Source organism: Sphaeramia orbicularis, chromosome 13 (genome assembly GCF_902148855.1).
Source record: "Sphaeramia orbicularis chromosome 13, fSphaOr1.1, whole genome shotgun sequence".
Classification (NCBI taxonomy): Eukaryota; Metazoa; Chordata; class Actinopteri; order Kurtiformes; family Apogonidae; genus Sphaeramia; species Sphaeramia orbicularis.
In genome coordinates, this window is record NC_043969.1 from 45,978,872 (window position 1) to 46,003,839 (window position 24,968).

General features: G+C 38.2%; 1 protein-coding gene across 1 annotated transcript; it reads left to right on the forward strand.

Moving 5' to 3' along the window:
- The first annotated feature begins 2,704 nt into the window (after nucleotides 1–2,704).
- LOC115431604 (flotillin-2) lies at nucleotides 2,705–24,186 on the forward strand. The gene is made up of 11 exons (XM_030152087.1): nucleotides 2,705–2,864; nucleotides 5,062–5,143; nucleotides 8,483–8,573; nucleotides 10,717–10,840; nucleotides 10,984–11,102; nucleotides 13,325–13,438; nucleotides 14,655–14,774; nucleotides 16,082–16,296; nucleotides 17,356–17,539; nucleotides 18,829–18,978; nucleotides 21,327–24,186. Exons 1-11 carry the CDS (start codon nucleotides 2,816–2,818, stop codon nucleotides 21,363–21,365), a joined length of 1,287 nt encoding a protein of 428 aa, XP_030007947.1. The 5' UTR covers nucleotides 2,705–2,815; the 3' UTR covers nucleotides 21,366–24,186.
- The last annotated feature ends 782 nt before the right edge of the window (nucleotides 24,187–24,968 follow it).

The window sequence follows — 24,968 nt, forward strand, 5'->3', positions numbered from 1 at the left end:
CCGTGACGCTGCGCTCTCATTGGCTGATGTTCTGTGACGCTGCGCTCTCATTGGCTGACGTTCCGTGACACTCTGCTCTGATTGGCTGGCGTTCTGTGACGCTGAGCTTTCATTGGCTGACGTTCTGTGACGCCACGTTCTCATTGGCTGACGTTCTGTGACACTGTGCCCTCATTGGCTGGCGTTCTGTGACACTGCCCTCTCATTGGCTGACATTCTGTGACGCTCTGCTTTGATTGGCTAGCGTTCTGTGACACTGCGCTCTCATTGGCTGGTGTTCTGTGACACTGCGCTCTCATTGGCTGACGTTCTGTGACGTTGCGCTCTCATTGGCTGATGTTCCGTGACGCTGTGCTCTCATTGACTGGCGTTCTGTGATGCTGCGCTCTCATTGGCTGGCATTCTGTGACACTGCGCTCTCATTGGCTGGCGTTCTGTGACGCTGCATTGTCATTGGCTCACGTTCTGTGCCGCTCCGCTCTCATTGGCTGACGTTCTCTGACGTTGCGCTCTCATTGGCTGACATTCCTTGACGCTCCGCTCTGATTCGCTGGCATTCCGTGATGCTGCACTCTCATTGGCTGACGTCCTTTGACGCTCCAGTCTCATTGGCTGACGTTCTGTGATGCTGCACTCTGGTTGGTTGATGTTCTGTGATGCTGCGCTGTCATTGGCTGGTGTTGTGTGACGCTCCGCTCTCTTTGACTGACGTTCTGTGACGCTCCACTCTCATTGGCTGATGTTCTGTGACGCTACACTCTCATTGGCTGCTCAAAACAAATAAATGAATGAATGAAAAAAAGCCTGTTTTGTTTAAAATCATTGCTTCCTGGAGCTTTTTAAGGCTAAAAACTCAAAAAAAGGCTGTTATAGGCAATTTGCAAATGCCCATGTTCCTGTGACTTTAATAAAAGAAGCCTCAAATCATTCCTACTTTCAGTGCAATTTTTTGGAAAAGCTGCCATAAAATCAGGCATTTTAGGCCACAATAATTTTCTTTTTTTTAAATCCCGTGAAATCCTGGAGGGACTGACTAAAGCATTACTACAACATATATTGTTACTGCTGCTACTGGTACTACTACTCCTACTCCTACTACTACTACTACTACTACTACTAATAATAATAATAATAATAATAACAATAATGGGGACTGAGAGGGTTATGAATTATACATTTTTTTCCCCATACATTTCACATATCCTCCAATAGTAAGGGTCGATTAACAATCAGAATAAACATCACAAACTCCTTCAGTAAATGTTTAAACAAATGAGTTTTTCCATTTTTTACTCTCCAGTCCTTTCATCAAATTAGAGCAGAAAAAGCTGACAATTAACTCAAAAGACCAATTCACCTATTCTTCTTATAGAGTTTAATGGTCTGAGAACAACTTGAAATCTCCAAATTATTGGCCTGGAACTAAAAGGCTGCAAATTGTGTATTCCACCAAATCAATAAGCAATTAAGATTTGCTTACCACACTTTTAACCTTTGGGACTTTCTGCATAATTTCCATCAATATTAAGACGTAATGAAATATATAAATCACATACTAAGGAGACGTTGACATCTAGTGGTGAATGTGGAGAACAACATTGACTCCTCATCCAAGGTTTCACACCCAGTTAGACCTGGACAGTATCATCTAACTCCTCATATCATGTCTCAGTCTGGGATTGAAGGAGAATTAAACACAGAAGGTGGTCTGGCAAGGACACTAAACAGTTAGTTTAAATAACTTGAGTGATTTTTGTTGTTGCTGTTGAATGAAAACTGAGTAAAATGTTTCATATTTCTTTCTAATAGTAATTGTTTAATGTGGGAATTAGTTTTTATTACAAAAAAAAAAAAAAAATCTATAATCACCCATACCTTCTTTAGAGGTGATTTTTGTTTTTTTGTTTTTTTTTGCATATATGTGACAATTGTTTGACTCTCTGCAAGCAGTAAACATTTTAGCCTTAAAACATGAAAACATTACAATGCTAAATGTTCATGTTTTTCATTACTTACATGTTCATTCTCAGTATCAAGTTGTCTGGACACATTATTACCTCTTTTGGCTATACTTGTATCATTTGTCACTGGCTCTGGTCTTGAAGCAACTTTCCTAAAATAATCAATGCTAATTTAATTTTTTATGAAGATGCATGTGATTAGTACTGAGAAAATAAAAGAAGAAATGAATGGAACATGCTTTCTTAACGTCATCTTATCACATCTTTGGTTGTTTTTGAAGTTCAGCTGGACTGTTTTTTGTTCATGAAAAATTTTTTGTCCCTTAACCAAGAGACTTCATCAGCTCTGATGATAGTCTGATGAAGTCTCTTTGATGAGGGATGAAATGTTTTCAAGAACAAAAACTAGTTGAGATGACCTTCAAGAACAACTGAGGATGAACGATGACCTGGACAAATGAGAACTTACACAGACATTATGGTACCACTGTTTTAATCAAATCAGCTTCAAATTTATTCTAATCACTTGATCCTTTATCATTGCATTTTTCAATGTACTGCTCAGTTTATCAATCTAAAGTCAGTTTATTCGGCTAATTTCTGTTCTATTACTTCCGATTATACTATTTCTTATTTAATATCACTGAATTTATTTTATTTTATTTTATTTTACGCGTCTTTGGTTACGTCTTTACGTCAGTGTCAGTAATTGGTTGGGGCGTGTCCTCATCTGTGGGCGGGGCTGTGTGTGTTGTTGCTGTCGTGCAGGACGTTAAGACTCGGGTTCACCTCAGACCTGATTAAAACCCCGTTACGGATCCTTCGCTTTAGTACTCGTCTTCTTTTCAGTCAACATGGGAAACTGTCTAACTGTTGGACCGAACGAAGCCCTGGTGGTTTCCGGTACGTGCTCATCCTCTGATTTTTTTTTTTAACGAAACCCGCTAAGCTAAGCTAGCCGTATTTCCAGAGGAGCTAACTTTAATGGTTGCTAGTGTTAGCCAGAGATAACCTCAAACCAAATCACGGATATCTTGTACTTGACTTAAGCGAGATATCTTATCACTGTCAGTGAATGAATTAGCTGCTTTAGGCATTATATAACGTAAAGCGGTTAAAATAACTGCTCGTAGAACCTTAACACCGTTAGCTGCTAAACGTCGCTGTAACTGTCAGCGACGGTAACGTTGACTAGAACTGGGTCATGTGACTTAGCAGCTGTGGTTGAGTAACAGACATGGTGGGATAAACCATCACATGGCATTGGTTTTGAGTTAGTTAATGTAGTTACGGTTTTGGTTTCTAGTTAAGTTCCGTAAATTAAACCCATCCCTGCTATTGTCTGACTGAGTTCCAACACCTGAGCTGAAGAAACACAAGAATGGTGTAGATTTTCCATAGGGGTCTTTTACTCATGGAAATGTGTATTGACAGTGTCAATAATCGTGTTTCCTTGAACCTTTTTCCTAAATATTGTAGTAATACAGTTCTTCAATTATGTAAAGCATTGATTTTAACAAGGATAATGTACAATACAACATTAAAGATAATCAAACTAACTACCGTCACCAAATCTATAGAAATCACTGCCTGTGTAAATATTCATTCTAACTTCAATAGAAAAGTCACATAGTTTGGTTTAAAAAAAGACTCGCAGTGCTCATTATTCATCTTCTGTTTCATGCTTTGTACAGCGAATTGCCAGTTAATGTCACCTGTATAGTAACAACAAAGGTCATGTATTGCCTTTTTGTACTGTAAAACAATCATAGGTTGTATTGATTCCTCCTCCTTTTTTTGCTCCTTTGTATCATGACTGTGGTTAAGTAGTGGAACTCATTCAAATAAAAATAAATAAAGATATTAAAAAAAAAAAAAAAAAAAAGCAGCTGGATGAAAAGACATTCATTAAATGTTATGCGTAAAGAATGGTAAAAATGTTCCCACTAAAAGGACTCTGTTTTTAGCAATATTAATATTTTTGTAAATGCAAACATACAGTATATGAATAGATTGTGGCCTTTAATTTTACTTCAGTTTTAACCCATAAAGACCCAGTGCTACTTTTGTGGCAGTCCCCAAATGATTTTTTCTCCATTTTAAACTTTTCTTAAGTAAACTGATCACCTTTTATTCTAATATTATGGTCAGTATTTTGCATGATTAAGTGAAAATCAGGTCTTTTCCTACATTTAATTTACTGATCATGATTAATGTGCATAAAAGCTCAAATTACAGTTGAGGGTTATAAATCAAAAAGAGAAAATGGAGGAAAAGGTGACTTTTCCAGTAAAATATATCATTAACTGTACATAAAAACAAGTGTCTCCATCCACTGTCATTGATTAAACTCCATTGGTTTTACTGGTGGATCAGTGTTGTAGAAGACGACGATGTTTCCATGTTCACTACAGAGCCTCTGATCATTGAAATGGGTCATATCTGATGACCATGAAAAGATGACGAACTGCATTTTACACCAGTTATTTCCATGTATTGATAAAATCAATGGATCGACGAGTATTTAACTTTTTATATCAGTAAATGATTTTGGTCACCGGTGTATGTTTGGGTCTTTACGGGTTAATATACCACAGCAGAAAGTTTCAGTTAACTTGAGGGCATACCAATCCTCCAGAAGGCTTGTGTCTGTTATCCATAAACATTCGTTGCATTCTTAGGGTGTGGTAGTATTTGTCTTGCCTTCATGCACCTGTCTCACTCAGAATACACACATTCCTGCATGGAAATTTTTATGGTAACAAAGTATCATAAAACTGTACTGAGATTTCAGTGGTTGCTCTGAGTCTTTCCATTTGATTACCAGACGTCAAATCACAATATCAAGTGCCATACTTTTTTTTTTAACAGTGATATGATGTAATGTAATCTTTATTTGTTCCCTTAGTGTTTGTTGACACATTGAGCTTAACCTATGACTCAAAAAGGTTTTTATTCTGTTGTTCCTTTTTTTTTTTTTTTTTTTTTTTTTTTTAATTCTCGAGCTGTTGTTTCTTTCTGCACAGGTTGATAATAAAATGTAATTAATTTATTACAGGTTATTAAGTGTAACCTCAACCTTTTCTTTCTTTTCCCTCAGGTGCCTGTTGTGGCTCTGATGTGAAGACGTATGTCGTAGGAGGCTGGGCCTGGGCATGGTGGCTCATCTCTGACACCCAAAGGTGACAATACTGCATAGGCAGTGAGATCCACTTCTGCTATCTTGACAGGGTGTTCAGACCTGACTTAACATACAGCTTCTATGATCTGGTCACAAGTATGCAGTTCTAAATAGTTCATTCACAACTGATATTAAACAATGTTTCCCACTATACATGCAAATGAACATGTCATTTAATATCCTAAAAAGCAGCTCAAGCCCTCATTTCCCCCATTCTTGCGTTTTCCCTGTGACTAAAGGACAAGCTGTGAAGTTTGACAGACTGATTTTCATAATGTTTCTTTGAAAATGCATCACAAATAAACTTGTCAGAAGACTTGAGGCTGAACCAGATAATTGCCATCTATTAATCCATCCAGGATGATTAACTAATAAAAGGGAAATTATGTAACATGTTTCCTGTAAGTCATCACTTCTTTCCCATTAGGAGTGTATGATAGTGGATTTACCTGAAGAGAACCTACCCTCTGCTTAGATTTTCCTATTGCTTAGCTGTGTTCCAAGAATTTCTTGGTGTTAACCTTTGACCAGTCAGTTTGTACTTTCAGCCAAAAACTGTGTGGCTGGAACACAATGGAAAAAAACAGTGGCTCTAGTTACAGGTTTCTCCTCATTCTGTTTTGTGTACTTATGTGTGCTGCTTGTGTTTTGTGAAACAAAACCCGAGGTAAAGCACACACCCACCTCCAAAACACACTGGGATTGTCTAACACCTGGTGTCAGAGCTGTCCACTTGTGATTAGATATTAAGGAACACATGTCACTGAAGGCCTGACCAGGGTCAGAGTAACACCCTGGAATTATTTTGTGCTGGTGAATCTTGAAAAGTCTGGTTGATTCAGCTGGTTTGGTATCTTAACCCCTAAAGACCCAGTGTGACTTTTGTGGCAGTTCCCAAATATTTTTTTTTTTCTATTTAAATTTTCCTAAATGATTTGTCACCATTTATTACAATATTATCCTCTGGATTTAGCATTTTTTCTAGTGAAAATCATCTATTTTTCTATATTTAATTGACTGATCATGTAGATGTTCATAAAAGCTCAGAGTAAAGTCAAAGGTTATTGTATTAAAACAGGCAAAAACTGCAGAAAGTGACTTTTTCAATCAAATGTATCATTAACTGGATATAAACCAAGTGTGCTGTCTTAAATTACCAAAAGGAAGTCAGTCCATTACATGCAGTTAAAAAGCTGTTCTCTATGCATTGAAACACACAGCTACTTAAGGATATTTTTGGTGTGTCCAACTTCATCTATTTTTCATTTTCAGCACACAATGCATCCACACATTCCCACTTGTCTGAGCAATAATCCTGCACTCTGCTCTTCAACGTACAGTGTTGCAATACAAATGCATTTCTCAGGCTCATTGTTTACAGCAGATGTCATCACATTTTGCAGTTCACAATACGTTTCAACAGTCCTCTTATATGTAGTGGTTTAGTTTGAGAATGCTCTGTTATCTTGAAAGCACATGTACATTTAAAAAAAAAAAATAGGTGTGCAAAGAATTTAAGTTTTTCTTTGTGACACATGAAGATATTTGCAAAAAACATTTTCATTTATTTGAATATATCCAGTGTAGTGTACAGTAGAAGTTTTAATTTACTTCTCCTTCAAACTATATTTATTTAATAATTACGTCGTTAGTTATATTTTAAGCTGCTTTAAATGGTATGAACAACTAGTGTTAAAGTAGTGAGTTTGATATTCTGTCCACATTCAGGTTGTTGAAAATCATAGCATCATGTGGTAGAGCAGCACTTCCTGTTTGTGGTGCAAATGCACCATGCAGATCCACCCTGTAAGTGTAAAAGTAGGTCAGTCCAGTGTTTCCCACCATGTAGTGCAGCACTGAGCTGAAGATGAGCCCACCAGTTAGAGAAGTGTCAGGCTCAGAAACTAAAGATGTTTAGCCATTTCTGTTGAGAATAAGGCATCTCCTGTTGCAACATTTGGGCTTTATGACACTATAATAATAATGGATGGGATTTCTGTAGCACTTTTCAAGGCATTGAAGGCGCTTGCTATTATTGATCCATTATTCATTCTCTCACTGGTGGTGGTCAGCTACATTTGCAGTCACAGCTGTGCTGGCTGATGGAAGCATGGCTACCAATCCATGCCAAACGGCTCTTCCGACCACCACCAAACATTCGTACACCAGTATGAGTGACACTGGAGGCAAGGTGGGTGAAGGCCCAGTTTACACAACAACGCTCTCGGGTTAAAACAACAAAATATTTTATCAGATGTGCCTTTCATTTAGACAGCAGTAGCGTTTTGGGGGGGTTGAAAATGTAAAAAAGTGAAACCTCCTTCCAGAGTGGAAATCTTAAAAATTCTCCACTTTCACGTCACCGTCTAAAGGGCTGAAAACGCAAAACTGCGCTTTCTCGTCACATAGAGTTTACATCACAGGCACATGCCAGTACAGGAAAACAACAACATTTCGGATTATTTCCCTGCGACAGACCTTCAAGTTGCCCTAGTTGCTCTAATTTACATCCAAGAGTCATTTTAGCAATTGTTACGAATCTTTATAGAGAGCAGTAGAGAGCAGAGAAGGCACATTAACTACCTTCAGCAAACTAATGATGCATCAGTACAGCAGAGGCAAACCAGACAGCTGTGGATGAGAACAGGAAGAGAAGTTGAAAGGTTCTTTGCAGGCGCTTGGTCTTGGTGGTGGTGATGCCACCTAGCCCCCTGGTGTACATATTACATTGATAAATAGGAAATTCCACACATTTTTGCATGTCCATCTGCATGCAGATTTTTCATCCAAAACACACGTCTGATTGCAGAATTAAAAGTGAGAACGCAACTTTTGCCTTTTTGGTTCAGATCGTTACCATCTACATGTAGCTGAAGTGTTTTGTCCAAGGACACAATGGCATGTGACTAAGACAGAGCAGGATTTGAACCTCTAACCCTTCAGTTATTGGACAACCCCGCTGTACCTCCTGAGCCACAGCTGCCCCAACCCATAATGGGTGTGATTAGACTATAGCAGGTTGCGCTCTCCTCTTGGAGCTGATGAAGAGCCAAAAATCATTTGTTAGCTACTGCAGGTCCAGTGACAACAAAATGTCCTTATTATCATAACCTACTCCATTTAAGTCACTCATATAGAGACAGGTTTGGGGTGTTTTTGTGAACATTTGTCATTGAAGTAAAACGGAAATGAAAAATGAGGCAAACTCTATATTTATATTTTGGTGCTGAAGGACACTGTACACTTTCCATCACTTCCAACCAAATTCCGATAAAGTCTGAAGAGTTTGTCCTCTGTGCAGAGAATGACATGTAACATGTGGAATTTATTATCTCTGTAGAATAACTCTGGAGATCATGACTCTTCAGCCCAGATGTGAGGACGTGGAGACAGCAGAGGGAGTGGCCATCACTGTCACAGGCGTGGCTCAGGTAAAACCTCATTCTGATGTGAATCTGTGATGCTATAATCCATCCAAATGCAAATTTAACTGAATTTACAGAAAATCTGCAAGAGATTATGTGAATTTGTACACATTTCCTTCTAGTACTCTATGGAACTATTCAGAGCTGGTTTGACATAAGCAGTTTAATGCACATTTTACCTCCTCATTCCAGCAACAAAGGCTGAAGGTGTTTGATTTAGAATTATCTAAATGGAAAATAAATTCCACTTATCATGATATAACTTCAGTGGATTGTAGATGTCGTATGTCATACAATAACATATAACCTTACTTGTCAGTTTGGAGGTCATAAACACAACCAGAACCAAAAACCTGAAACTGACTTTGGCTTCCTTCTTTGAACCACTGGTGAAATCTGATGCTTTTACGGATTTTACTCATAAATCATCCCTCATAACTCTCATTCTGCTGTGTTTCTTACAGCTTTTGTTTCTGCAGCTCGCCATATACAGAATTGATTTGTTGCCATTTCCAATACAATAAGAATTTGTCTTTGTTTCTTGTAATTTGAATTAATTTAAAGAATGTTGTAGTCTTCTCATCACTTACTCAGTCTTTGAAAGGTAAATGTGAGCAAATGTAACAGTAAAACATTCAGAGTGTTGATCATATAGATTCAGCAGATAAGACTTATTGTCATCACCCCTTCAGGATTTTATGGAAGTTGTCATTACACCTCTCTGTAGAAGAAAGAGGGACAACTTTTAAATCCATAATGAAAAAATAATAAAAGAGGTAGAGATGTGATAACTGTCTGAGGTCAGACACAAAGAAGACTAAAGAGAGGAGACAGAGGTAGATCAGACTAATCTCAGTGCATCCAGATGTGGACAGTTTTTAGCCACATTACATTTTTACTTTAACTACAAATAAAACATCTTTGTAATGTTTCCGTCTCATGATGTGGCATACAAAGAAAGTGTAATGTTTGTTACATTTCTGCTGTTGTTAAGTTTGAACCATTTACTTGATGCCCTCATGCCTATTGAAAGTACACCTCTGCATTTTTGTTTTGTGAATATAAACTGTTGGATGGGAACCTGGCTTATGACTCTGCCAGTTTTCATCTATTATCTTTATGATCTGGTCTTTAGTAAAGTTGGTTGTGTATTTTGCTTGGGTTAGTGCAGTGGTTTCCAACCTTTTTTGGCTCGTGACCCCATTTTAATATCACAAATTTCTTGCAACCCTAGACATTCAAAACGTAGACTTTTTTTTTTTTTTTTTGGTAAAATTAATTTGTTTTTGATCATGTAATAGTTTGCTATACTATGTTGCAAATAAAGGTTAATTTTAGATGACATTTAGTCTATATAATGTATATTATTATGGATGGAAGCAGAAAAGCCAGGTGTAGATTACTGCACAAAGTGAGAATTTGATTTTCCTTGGTCAGGATATTTACAGTCAGTCCAGCTTGGATTTACAAGGCTGACAATTAATACTGAACAAACAATAACTCAAGCTATGAATTATGAAAGAGCTGCAGTATCTGCAACCAACCACAATGAACATTTGAAAGATAAACAGTACCACAGTGCTTCAGTTTTACAACCACAGTTTGTCATGTCTTTTATGTATTGTGATTGTCTCTGTCAACTCACCATATATTTTTTTATTAGGATTTTTTTTTAATTTTTAAAATTTTTATCAATTACTAGAAATTTCAGGCAACCCCATTTGAATTCCAGGCGACCCCACATGGGGTCCCGACCCCAAGGTTGAAAAACACTGGGTTAGTGTCAGTGTTAGTTCGTTCACACATACTGCTATTCATTTACTGTACATACTGTTTTTACAACTGTACATACTGTTTTTACATTTCTTTTGTACATACGATGTACCTATTCTTATATTGTGTTTTATATTTTAATTGAGTATTTAAGTTTGCACCTTCTTAGCCAAAAATCATCTGTCTAAATTTTGTTATGTGTACACATAATGACAATAAACATTCTAGAATCTTGAATTAGTTTTTATTTTGTGAAACCATAAAAATCCAACATCTCAGTTTTATATCAGTAGGTAAAGTTTGTCCACGCGTATGAAAATGTAACTGCTGTGAAGTGTAACACTGTTAACACACTTTCTGTCACTGTCGTATTCAGGTGAAAGTCATGACAGAACCCGACTTGCTGGCTGTAGCTTGTGAGCAGTTTCTGGGTAAATCCGTGATGGATATCAAAGCTGTGGTTCTGCAGACGTTGGAGGGACATCTGCGCTCCATTCTAGGTACGTCCTTTGATCACAATGGAAATGACTGATTTTTCCAATGAAATTCACTTTCCCTTTGCTTTATGAATGTGTGTGTGTGCAGTATCATCTGTAACACATAAGGATGTCTGGTATGGAGTTCTTGACTAAATCTCCTGCAGGTACTCTGACTGTGGAGCAGATCTATCAGGACAGAGACCAGTTTGCTAAACTGGTGAGGGAGGTAGCAGCTCCTGATGTCGGCAGGATGGGAATCGAGATTCTCAGCTTTACCATAAAGGTGGGTTTGAATACTTTGAAGGAAAGAAAGTTTGAAAAGAAGAAAACTTTGAAACTCCCAAGAGTCAGTTAGAATATAAGTTAGTAGTAAATGTTTTCAATTAAGTACAAAAGGACAGAAAATACAAAGGAGTCTTAAGATTGACAAGAAAATGAGCAAAAAGAAGAAAGAAAAATAACACTTTTGCTTTAATGACAAAGATGTTCTTTTCCAAAGACATTAATGACAGTTAGCATGCTAACCACCTAGCCCCAATTCCTGTTAAAATGAAAAGATATTAAACCACATTGGATTACTAGAAGAGAGTTGCTGTAGCTTCCAGTCTGAAGAAAAATGGAGGCTGCTATCATGATATAGTAGAGAAAGGATGCATCTGTCTTTGGTGCTGATTGGATCTACTCTGCTGTAGATGCTTGGGCCCACAGCTGTGAGTGGTTCATTGATTGTTAAACAGAGGTTCAGGAGCATGAGACATCATTTACATCCAGATTGGACACCACAGAGTCTAGACCTGAACCCCACTGAGAATCTATAGGTTGTGATGGAGAAGACTTTGGTCCAACTCAGAATCATCTGTGCAAGATTGTGGCAAAAAAATTAATGCAACTATACATAGACATAGATGTTATGACATTTACTGTGGAACTGCATAAACATCATGTGGCTTCTGGGAAGCCACAGTGTTTCCTGTTGTCAAAGTTTAAGGCAGCCCAATGAAATGTTATCTGTGGGACTGGTTTGTGTTGAAGCATAATTTGCATCTCACTTCGATAAACTACATCTAGATGAAAAACATCAGCTGACTGAATCAGGCGGATATCATGTTGTCTGACCACAACCTTAATCTTATAAATTATTTCTTTAAGATGTTGAAGGAGGCGGCAGGAACAACAGTGAAAAAATGACTAAAAATAAATGACAGTTGCCTTTGATCACAGGTGGTAACCAAAAAGAAAGTGACCATCTGTAGGAGCTTCAGACAGGTATAATTTGTGAGTTAAAGCTTTACACAATGAACTCCTGCTCTGAAATAAATAGTGTTTTAGAGGCAGTAAAGGCAGTAAACTGAGGAGAAAGGACCTCCACTTCATGAACTGATGGGAAGTTAAACATTCATCTTTGTTTGGTAACGCCTGGCTCCATATGACAACAGTGTTTGCTCAGAATAGCTGATGAGTGTTCTGTTCTGTTCTGCCCATTTCTGTGTGAAACATCAACCACCAATGTGTGCCCAACATACAGGAAACACATGGACAAGTTAATCCGTTCAATAGCACTCTAAACCTCTTCCAAACCTTACCCATTTGTCTGCGCTGCCTATAGGTTTGTCCTTTAACACGACTGTGATATCGAATCCAAGCTGTGTACACTGGGGCACTGATAAGGGGGGGTGAACATGACAAATTCATGGGGCCCAGTATTTGTGGGGGGCCCATAGAGCAGTGGAGGTGGCCCAGTGGATATAGAAATTGTGAAAATGTTGTGTAAGATCCGGTGTAGGTGTAGAAGTCGGGAGGCGAATGTTGAAAGCATGTTAAGTTTCGTTTTAACAGTATCATAACTCACGTGTATGGACCACATCCCCATGTACATCCCCCCCTTCCAATAGATTGAGAAGATACTCAATTTCAGTAGGGTTCACAATGATTATGCTTTCATGGGGCCCATAATTGGTAGCGCCGCCCCTGTGTGTATATTTGTGTTACATTCATGTGATGTTTTCAGATTTTCAGGTTCTGTTACCAAGGAGGAGGAGACGTCCTCATGTAGTCTCTGTTGCTGGTCAGGGCTAATTGCAGTGTTGTGCAGACTTAGTGCTTGACCACATGAAGAATCCATTATCATTAGGTGAATTAGTCCAGATTAGGATAGTTTTAGTGATGCATCAGGTCCAGATAGCTCATTAGTGGAGACCTCAAGCATTTGGAACCACAACAGTTTTATTCATACAGTCCACCGTATGTCTACAGGGCTGATTTCAACCAAATGATGCTTACAGTTTTTTTGCAAATACAATTGTACACAACATTTCTAATACAGAACTGATTGCATGTATATCCTACAAAGACCAAAAATATCTCATCACTTTTGTCGCAACTTTTACATCTTATTGGTCATTATTTTGCAAATCTGATCTTGTAGTCGTCAAGATTTTCACTCCCTGTCGAGTGTGGCATGTAATAAGTGCAGAAGGTGATGTACCTGTTTGTCTCTCCTGGCAGGATGTGTATGATAAACTTGACTACCTGAGCTCCCTGGGGAAGACTCAGACTGCAGCCGTCCAGAGGGATGCAGACATCGGTGTTGCTGAGGCAGAGAGGGATGCTGGGATACGGGTAAGGAGGGTCTAGCACATTGTCATGGGAATAATGTGGAATCCTTTAACCCTTTATAGTTCACTCATAGAAATACTCTGAAATTCAAAATTTCAACCTTACTGTGTTTATGGAGGACATAACAAGACTTTATTACTTTTGTGAAATTTTTCAAAAAAATTGTTTTTTTATGTAGAAAATCAAGGTTAATGAAGTTACCATATTTGGTTCCTTACCCATAAATGGAAAAAAAAAATCCAAGAGGTAAATATAAAAAATATGAGGAAAAACACATGTAAGGTGAAAGGAAGATGTATTTTATAACATTAGACCAACATAAGTGCTGATCCAGACCCCCGTCCACATCCGCATGATCCCTTTGAACATCATTCCTTACATTAGTACCATTACTTAATGGTACCTAACAAAGCAGGTACACTCACTGTTCATGCAGAGGTGGACCTCACAGACCCCGTAGACCACATTGGACCTGAGATTGTGGACTCACTATCCTCACTGTGACTGCTGCTGTCACTGTCTTGTATGCAGAAATTACCAAAAATAGTCACTTACACGATAAAGGGTTAGCTTACTGTACAGAAAAAAATAATTATTGGTTAAAGAAAAACACACTTTATATTTATGTTCACAGGAGAATAATCACATAAATATAATACAAATGGCTGTGAGGTTAATTTTTAGTGTGTTTATAATAACAGTAAAAGCTTCATTCGTACAAAAAGCCAGTTTGACAAGTTCAGCAGCGTGGTTTTACACAACTACAAACCAACTACTTCATTTTTTGCTATTGAAAGTGGCCTAAAACATTCTCAAAACACATTACAAGTAGTAAACCTTGGTAATGCCACTACATAATCTCAAGTTAACTCTTTAGATTTGGCATCTGCTGCTTGGATAACTACTAACCTACTGCAATTTACTTTTTAATAATGTTTAGGTTCATTTATTTTAAGGATAAAATGACAACAAAAAACAAAACACAAAGAAAAGTTTCATGTAAATATGTTCAAAGTTCAATTTTACTAAAAGTTACGCAAAATGGCGCCTAAAGGGTTAAGTGAAAAGTGACAAAAAAAAAACTCAGACATGAACAGTGGGTACATTTTGTGTGGGACATTCAATAGCCCTGGCATTAGGCTGTGGGTGACTGTGTAAAGGTTTATGAATGTCTGCAGGCAGCACCTGAACACAACCCTGCTTTGTTTTCTTCTGTCAGGAGGCAGAATGTAAGAAGGAAATGATGGACGTCAAATTTCTGGCTGACACCAAGATGGCCGACTCCAAACGAGAGCTGGAGCTGCAGAAAGCTGCTTTCAACCAGGAAGTCAACACCAAGGTACGCTCACCCCAGCTTCTATTCTGACGTACTTCTCAAAGGGTTTTCTCTGATGTTATAAGCTTTAGGTGCAGCACATAAGCCAAATTAATTCACAGTCAGTGAACATAGCATCAAAGCTAGATCTGATCAATCGGTTTGTTCTCAGGGGTTTCTTTGGATGTACTTTATCATCTGCTCTAATTTTTACCCTTGGCCCTCACCACAGGGTATTGCCATCAGTTTGTCATCCATCTGTCCATCCGTATGTGTAAAAACTTTGATGTGCACCAGTAGTTCTCAACCGGGGGCACAGCAGATAGTCAATGATGAGGAAACCCTGGTGTGGACTGAAGGCTGAAAGTTTTCCAGTGCGGGCACGTTATGTTTCCATATGTTTTACAGTGGTACTGTAATACACAGGTGTCAGCCATGCGGCCTATGGGCCAAAACCGGCCCATCAAACGGTCCCATCCGGCCCATGGGATGAATGTGTGAAATGCAAAAATTATACTGAAGATATTAAAAATCAGTGGTGTTAAAATAATTTTACTTCAGGTTTCACATACAGACCAACATGATCTAAAGTGGATCAGATCAGTAAAATAATAACATAATTACCTAAAAATAATTACAGCTGCAATTTTCATTTACACACTATACTTTTACAAAACAGTCTGAGTAAACTGAACAAATATGAACAACCTGAAATGTCTTAAGAGAAGTAAGTGGAATTTTAACATTATTCTGCCTGTTACTAAATGTTTTGTGTATTTGTAGATCTACTATGATCTGTAAGGTGTAATGAAGATGTGTAAATGTTAAACTGAGGCAGAATATTGTTAAAATTGTACTTATTTTTCTTAACACATTTCAGGTTGTTCATGTTATTCAGATTTTTATGGAAACTTTATAGATGTAAACATTTTCATAATATAATTTTACTTTTTCACTGTTATTATGTTGCTGGTCCAGCCCATTAGAGATCATATTGGGCTGAATGTGACCCCTGAACTGAAATGAGTTTGACACCCCTGCTGAAATAGTAATGCTCCCAAACAATGGGAAACTGCACATTTATTTTATTAACAAACATAGATTTTTCCTGTGTGGGACCTCCTTACATCTAAGTCTTACGTTTGAGTGCTGATGTTGGCTTCAGCCTCAAAACGCACACTCACAGTGAACTTCCTACTGTCCATCATCACATACATCATGTTTATATGTCTTGTATGATTTTGCTTATGAAGTTTGATCATGTTTGACGTATTTTAAGATCCTCTGCTTTGTCTGCTGTCCTACCCTGCCTTCTCTTTCGACATTTTCAGAAAGCCGAGGCCCAGCTGGCGTATGAGCTGCAGGCGGCAAAGGAGCAGCAGAAGATCCGCCTGGAGGAGATCGAGATCCAAGTGGTCCAGAGGAAGAAGCAGATCACCATCGAGGAGAAGGAGATTTCCCGCACGGACAAGGAGCTCATCGCCACTGTGAAGAGGCCAGCCGAGGCAGAGGCCTTCAAAATGCAGCAGCTGGCCGAAGGACAAAAGTGAGTGAACGCTGTCGGTTTACAAGTACGCCGAGTCAGATACAGTCCACTGACTCCACAGCCTCTGTCTGCAGGAGACAACAGCTCAGAGAAAAGCCTGGTTCATAGATAGACGACTGACTTCACAGTTTACAACGTGCAGCCTCTATTTACCTCAACATCTGCTTAATATGGGCCAGCTTTTTGTTTTGTTTTGTTTTTCATATTCTGTCTCATTTTCAGACCCAAAAAAGTCACAAAATTTTGAAAAAGTGTCAAAAATCACAGTATTGAATGTGGAGGAATGCTGACTGTAAATGAAGACTCCAGTCTTTAAAGCTGATACTTAATACATCCTCTTCACGGCGCAGTCCTGGGAATGTTTACGTCTGTCACATTTTTTACTCCTGACTCATTTGCATACCTAGGCTTTGACTGTGGTGAAAATGACAAAACAAAGGAGAAAATTTGTCAGATTTAGAACCTGAACAAAAAGGTTAAAAACGATGTTAGTTTGTGGAAGTTTAGATGCTGCAAAAGCTTTGTGGTGTCATTATTTGTCTAAAAACAGTGCAGTTTGGCATTATTCTTGATCCGTATTGTTCTACAAAGTGCAGTCGGTCATGTGCTTAAACAGTCATGGAACTTCTTCTCAGTTCAGTTGGACTGGTTTAGCTCTGTTGACAACAAACATTTCGTCTCTCATCCAAGAGACTTCTTCAGTTCTAATAACTGGTGGGCGAAACTGGACTTACTGGATACCCCCCACTTATGACCCTAACACTTAAATTGGGATTAACACCTACACAGACCACTCCCCCTGCAGGTTTATAAGTCCAGTTTCCCCAAACCAGTTTTTAGAACTGAAGAACTCTCATGGATGAGAGACGAAACATTTTCAAAAGAGCAAAACCAGTCCAGTTGAACCCAGAGGAACTACCAGTAAGAACCATGACCTGGGCAAATGAGAACCTACACAGAGGTCATGGAACGTATAGTACCAGTCCTTGGTTTTGAAATGTGTGTGAAATGTGAAGTCTTTGTTAAAAATGCGTGACAGATATGTTTCCTCCGCATCAGGATGAAGAAGGTGTTGATCGCTCAGGCAGAGGCTGAGAAAATCAGGAAGATTGGTGAAGCAGAGGCCACTTCGATCGAAGCCGTGGGTAAAGCAGAGGCTGAGAAGATGAGACTGAAGGCCGAGGCGTACCATCACTACGGAGAGGCCGCCAAGACCGCCCTCGTCCTCGAAGCCCTGCCCAAGGTAACGTAGAGTCCACATCCAGCCTCATATACAGACGCACTCAGATTCCTCACAACAGGCAGCGTGGGTTCACTTACTTTCAGATGAGCTGATTTTATCTACAGAGTCCACTGTGTTTGGGCAGTGGCTCAAAACGGGCTTCCTCTTCTTCTTCTTCATTGGTTTGATAATAGGTGGCGTCGGATGTTGAGGTTCATTACTGTCTTCTACTATGTCTGAGAGTGTACTAGAGTTAATATCCACTTCACTAAAAATCCCACAATGAACAAAACAAACACTGACATTAATGATGGCCCTTTACATTCCGCTGTAGAGGTGAATAGGAGTGGGTTCAGTTCACCCCTAGATATCACTAAATATCACAGTTTGATGGTTTATTCACTTGGATGTGACATTTCAGAAGGATCTGTTTATACAACTTCTCTTGTTCTTAAAAGAGGCTTCATTTCAAAACCAGATATTCATTATCGTATCACAGAGTCAAAGTGAAGGAGCATTATTCTTAAACTAGCGTGTTGACCCATGGGGATGCAGGGGTTCTAGATGTCATAGTTTTAATGCTTTTGTGTATTCCTGCATGCTGTACCGCATTTGTCCAGCTGCCACCACCAAAGCGTTCTGGACATAGCAACATGATTGAAAGGCTATTGTATTCCAAAATTACTAATATCTCCCAAAATATTGGTCCTATCAGCTTGCCGTTTTCACTAGTCTCTTCCTTGGCCCAAAAATACATAAGTGTGACAAACTGCAACAGTCAGCTCTGTCTGGATTTTGTGTGAATCCCAAGACACACATACATACACGCATACACACAGAGGCTTTTATATGTAGATTGAAGCCATTTGAGGGAAGAGTAAGGGTGGCTACAATGAAAAATCTCAGATAACAGATATTTTTGTCCTATAATTTCATGTGTTATTTAATCTTTACATGAAGCCATGACTAATTTTTGTAGAAAATGATGAAAAAAAAAAACATGTTTAAATTTTTGGCTTGTACGTTATTTAATCTCTCAACATGAGAGAAGACTTTGTCGTGTCCTTTCCAGTGTTTCTCTTCCACATAGTGTAAAGATGCTGTTGTGATTATTCACCTTCAGGGTCAAAGGTTATTTATGTAAAAGAAGGATTTAACACCATGTTGTAACTGATGGAAAGTTACAGCTGTGTCACACTTTCTTCATCATGACCATGAGTCATCATGTGCCACATGACTGTTGTTTAATATGGGAGATTTTTATTGTTATTTCCTGCTCACAGTAAAAGAGTTGTGTGTTGTATTTGCAGATTGCCTCCAAGGTGGCAGCGCCATTAGCCAAAACCAATGAGATTGTCATCCTCAGCGGGGACGGAAACCGCGTGACAAGCGAGGTCAACCGCCTGTTGGCTGAGCTCCCCGTGTCCGTCAACGCCCTCACCGGCGTGGATCTGTCAAAGGTAAGAAACACAGTTCAGTTTACCATCAGATGGGGTGGAGAAAAGTGTCAGAACTCTCACCCTCTTGTTTATTTTTAGCAATTTGTCTCAGAAAAGTATAATTTTTTCATCCATCAATTGTTGTGGTTTTAAAATGATGGTAACATTAATTATACCTTTTAAATTATAGATTTGTAGTGTTAATGTTGGTTAAGTAAAAAAAAAAACAAAACATTATTTTATTTTACTTGTAATTCAAATTCATTGACATTGCAGTTGAATCTCCACCACCTAACTCAGGATTTTCTGTTGAAAATGAGGGTTTTATGACATAAGGAAAACCTAAAATGTGCTAAAATAAAACAGCACTTCCACAGCAGAAGGTCAGTTAAATTAGTCTGTATTGTCCTGTGGATAAATATGATGTGTAAATCCAGGAAAAATTACATCTGTTGATAATCATCACCTTGATCCCAGTCACAGGCCTGATGTACCTGTCACCTTAAGCCCAGTTCAGGCCAAAGATTCACGGCAAGACAAAACAGTTTTATTGTCACAGGTTAAGTTACTGTTGGAATGACTCAGCGAAACTGAGCTGAGTCGGCCCAGTTCACACCAATCCAGAGGCTGGTTGAAGGTATCGTGTCTTTTTCTCTCTGCGTTTGGCTGTAATTCAACATGGCACATTGAGTTGGCATTTACTAAAGAAACTGCTGATAGAATTAATAAATGGACTCTGGACCATCAATAAACTCTAAACAGAAGTCCAGGTTTTCTTTCCTTCTTTCCCTGATGCATTGGTGTTAATAAATTCAGTTCGTATTTTTAAAATCCAATACTTGGCATGTTTGGTATAAATTCATGGGTCCTTATTCTAAACACTAATGAGGATCAAATGCCATTTAATTATTATTGTCTATTGTCTATTATTATTATTATTATTATTTATTATATTATACCATTGCCAAATGTATTCAAATCAGCCTTGGGTCATTTTGAGTCCTGCTGAATTCCTTCTGCGATGATCATCGTTGTCCACTTCTCGTAGCGTCTCTTCTTTTGCTCCATTTTTCAAAGGATTAAAACACAAACAAAGTGAAACTTGTAGAAATGGAATAAACACGTTTGCAGCTGCACATGGGATTAAACATATGTGGAACACTGCAAGTGTGTTCCACCAACCAGCGTTCTTCAGCACACTGCCCCGCCCCTCAAGAATTCTCCCACCTCCAGACTGGGAATGTTTCTCAGAGAGAGTTTGGGATCAAGAAAAAGGTTTTAATCCAGGTAATTTCTGAGGTTTTTCAGAATCCCAGGTAAATAATAAAAGGAGCTCTCGTCAGCCCTGTCACATCCAGTAGACCCGCCTTCTCCTGATGGTTGATGGGAAACACTCCAGCAGCCCTGAGACACTTTAGATCAAGGGTGTCAAACTGATTCTAGTTCAGAGGCCACATTCAGCCCACTATGATTTCAAATGGGCCAGACCAAGAAAAAAGTAAAATTACATAATGGAAATGTTCACATCTACAAACTATTCTTTAAAAACAGTGTGAATAACATGAACAACCACAAACTACTAAAATGTCTTAAGAAAAATAATCACAATTTTAATTAATAATATTTGTTTGTTTATCATTTGCACACATTCGTTACAACTTACAGATCACAGTGGATCTACAAAGACAGATCATTTAGTAACAAGCAGAATATTGGTAAAATTACACTTATTTCTCCTGAGACATTTTATGTTGTTCATATTTGTTCAGCTTATTCACAGTTTTTGTGAAAGAACAGTTTGGACATGTACACATATTCATGTAATTTAGCTTTTTTTTTACACTAAAACAAAGAGAAAATGGTGAGGTCATTATTATTTATAGTTTATTATGATAGTATTTCACTGGTCTGACCCACTTTAGATCATCTTTGTCTGTCTGTGGAACCTGAACTAAGTTCTGTTTAACACCATTGATTGTTAATATCTTCAGTGTTATTTTTGAATTTCACAAATTCATCCCAAGTGCAAAATGACTTGGACCCTTTGACGGGCTGGTTTAGGCCCACGGGCCGTATGTTTCACACATCTGCTTTAGAGGATTAAGCAGTTACAGAAAATGCATGAACAAATACAAATGTTTTCCGCTACAAAAAGGATTCCAGTTCCAACAGAAGTTCACACGGTCGTCACTACTTCCAGGACAGTTCTGGTTTATCTCGTCTGAATCTTTGGTCTGAACTTGGCTTTAGATTTCCGTCCTGCAGGACTTTAGGTTCAGTGTAGAATACCGATCACCTGTAGTGGCTGAAAAACCAAACGTTTTAGTTTTATTCGTCTATGTTTTTAATGACGTGTCCTTGTTCAACAGATGCCGCTGCTGCAGAAAATGACCAGCGCTCACGCCTGAGGCCAGTGACTCCACCTGATGTCGGTATCTGTCGTATGCACTCTCATAGACTGCCTTTTACACTTGAAGAATTTAGTTGTTTTATAAACTGTAAACCAAGTGAATTTTTGGAAACCTCTGGTGCCTTACTTTATACAGGACCAGAAAATCTGCATGCACTGCTGCTCGTTCGAAGACTTCTTTCTTTTTTTTATTCAGTTTTCACATGTTGAAATGTTGTTAATTTTTATGCATTTCGTTCTTCTTTTGTGTCTGAATCTTACTTTCATGAATCAGACCAGTGTGACCATTTTAGCTGCTGATGATTATATTCCTAGACTCGTACGACGTGACGGCAGATGCTCGTTCCTAGTCTTAATTTCTTTGTCGTTTTGCTTTTAAAATGCAGCAGTCCCTTATTGATTCATATACCTCCTTCTTTACTGTTACACATTCCCAACACAATCTGAATCCTCTCTTATTGCCTGTATTTATTTTTACTCAGATGTTTGTACGTATCCATTTAAATTCAAATTTTATTACAGTTTTATTACAGTGCAACCAAGGTGCTCACGATCCTCCAAGCTCCTTTTTATTGTGCAGACGTCCACTTTAAATTTTTGCACATTTCGTCATTTGTTCAGGTTTATTTCTTCACATACCGACAGGATAGATGTGACAGAAAAAAAAAACAGCAGAATACGATCCTGCGCTGATGTTGTACTTAGCTTTCAACGTGGTCCTTCAGTATGAGTCGTGTAAATTAGAAAAAGGGAGTAAAACAAAGGAGGCGTACTAATGGGGGGAAAAGATGAGCTTAAATATGTTAAATATGTTCATATTGTGGAAAAAGGGTTCAGAAACTCCAAATAGAATAGGTTGTGGTTAATTTTTATATTTGTTAAAATGACTGATCTGGGGGATACTGCGTAGTGTGGAGCTAACTTTCCTGCTAAAACTTAACAAGTAAAACATGTTTTACAGAAGTCCAGGCATTCAGGAAAACACAGTGTGGTTTGAAAATACAGAACGGACCTAAAAAAAACAAAACAAATACACAACATATTCAGTTAAATATGACAGTTTGTCTCACGAAAGTACAAAGAAATATGTAGACAGAGGATGTATAAATTGTGTTTTTCAGTAATATGAATTTTAACCTTTAATAGTCGTCTTATCTAACGAAAAACTAGCGCCATATCTTAGCGGGTCCAAAATTACTTGTGATAAAAAATGTATTTGTATGAATTAAATGCGGTAATGAAGAGTAAAAAATAAAGTTTAAAGTGCAGTTCAGTTGATAAGAACATCCTCTTAAAGCACAAACTAGTGCATTAGTCAAATACTCAGTGTGAAATGTTTGATTCAAGCAGAAATATTTCAGCAGAATCCAGTCTCAGGAGCGTGTTCTGTCTGTATAGAAGTACCAAACAGGGATAATAGTTTACATCAGTCTGTTTTTGCTCTTCTTCCTTAGTGTATCGTGGCGTAAGTCACTGGTGTTCTGCCAAAAGTCTGTTTTGCTTTTTATAAAACATGCTATAGTTGTTTCTGAAGCTTGATGAATGATATATATGTTGTGTATTTGTGCGATAGGTCCTTTTTCTGCACTCGCAAATACAAAATGCCATTATTTGTTAACAGGGTTTCAGCTCAACAGGGACAATAGAGAAACATAAAACTGTGAATGAGCCACAGTTACTTTCATCTGTTATCCCAGAAACAGAAACAATCGACAGCCAAATACAGAAAAGAGAGAAAAATCACACCTAAAACCAATCACTAATGAAACAATCCCTAACTAAATTCTACAACATTCCTGTTTGTTAATGCGAATTTCAGGACGTTTACTTGTAAGACATGTTTATTTTGGCAGGAAATAGAATAGTTCATCTGGCGCTAATGTCTGATCTAATGCTACAAATATCTGTAGATGCTAAGCCATGTTTGACAAGCCAAACTCCTACATGTTTCATAGGAAAAAAAGCTTTTGTGTTCCGCACTTGTGTCGCAGTTGTTAGTTTTGAGAAATTGTGAAATCAGTTCTAGAAAGATGTTTTATTAGAGTACACAGACTTATCTAACAATGCTTGGTTAGCTTTTATCAGTAATGTGTTGTATGTAAATGATCACCAAATGCTAGGCTGAAACACTGTAACTATCAGAGGTTTTTGTAAAAAAAAAACCCACAAAAAAACAAAAGACTGGGAGACTTTGCAGGTACGTTATTGGAGTAACCGGTCGACCCCTCCCATTAAACATACGAAACACTTGTAGAGAATCAGACGGTGGATTCTGGCACCCAGAATCCACTCGTTCCCTCCGTGCTGTACAGAGCTGCGCTCATCTACACTTCAGACTATCTGGACAGTGACGTCTGAAACTCACACCAGACGAAACGACTAAATCTGTGGTAGTTTATATCCTAAAGGAACGGCCAGTAGGAGCACACCGACACACACTTTGCACAGACTGTTATTATTGTTGTTAATGTAGTTTTGTGCCAATCGCTCCACCTGAGTTGATTTTCCTTTGTATATTTTTCTGTTTTCTTTTCTTTTGTTTTTGGGTTTTGCTAATGTAGTGACTTGACAGTACTGTGATCATATATTGATTTGTTTTTGACAGGGGAATATTTTACCTTCAGATGTCTGGTGTATAAACTGAACTTTAACCTGTCTGTCTTTGTGTTCGATTCCTAATGTTATTTATAACATGTACACTGTACATTTCAAATGAGCCATGACTAACTGTATGCTCTTGCTGCATGACATCCATCTGTACTCGAAATAATCAGTTCACCCTTGGACAATTATCATTCTAATAAATCCAAATGGCATTATTCATGTTTTTCCATTTTTATCTACCATCATGACCGGCTCTTTAAATGGTTTTGTGCTCTTAATCTTGGTGTAGAAAGAAAAAAATAAGGTTTAAGCCTGAAAGTCAATCAAATAAAAAGCAGCGATGAGTACCTGATCAAAAGCATTTTAATGTATCAGAACATTGAGTCTTCTTTGTACAGAATGATGTTGAATTTTAGGAGATTAAGACTGCTTTTAAATTGGTATCAGATCCTTGTTTTTTTCATTGGGGAAGTGCTTTTAAATCAAACTGTTGGAGGGATGTGTCTGTTATTACAATGTAACTGTATCTGGATCACTCATCTTATGTGGTCCACCGGGTTGAAGCCAATCGAAAACACTCTCTCCGTTTCTATATCCATATGAAATGCTAATCGTCATCAGTGGCTGTGTGATTTTCAGCTAAGACTACAATATGTCTAAGTTCCTCTGCGATATCCTCAGAAGAGTCGACCAATTCTGCTGGTTTTCAAATAACACCGCTTCATTTCTCTCTACCAAGACCACAAGCACCAGGTATGCCTCGTTGATTCTGCCCTGTTAGCACATCAGCCTACTACAAATGAACCAATAGGCAAAGAGCTGACCCCAGGACACAGCTTAAGACCTTCATTTGACTAATGAAGCACAATTGCACACAGAGATGTAAAATAGAGACGCAGGAATAAATAGGCTTGGAGAAATAAATAGAGGAAGAAAATGCAAGAGGGGGAATACTGGGGAGGTAACTGTATGACTGAATATATACAGTATATAAAAA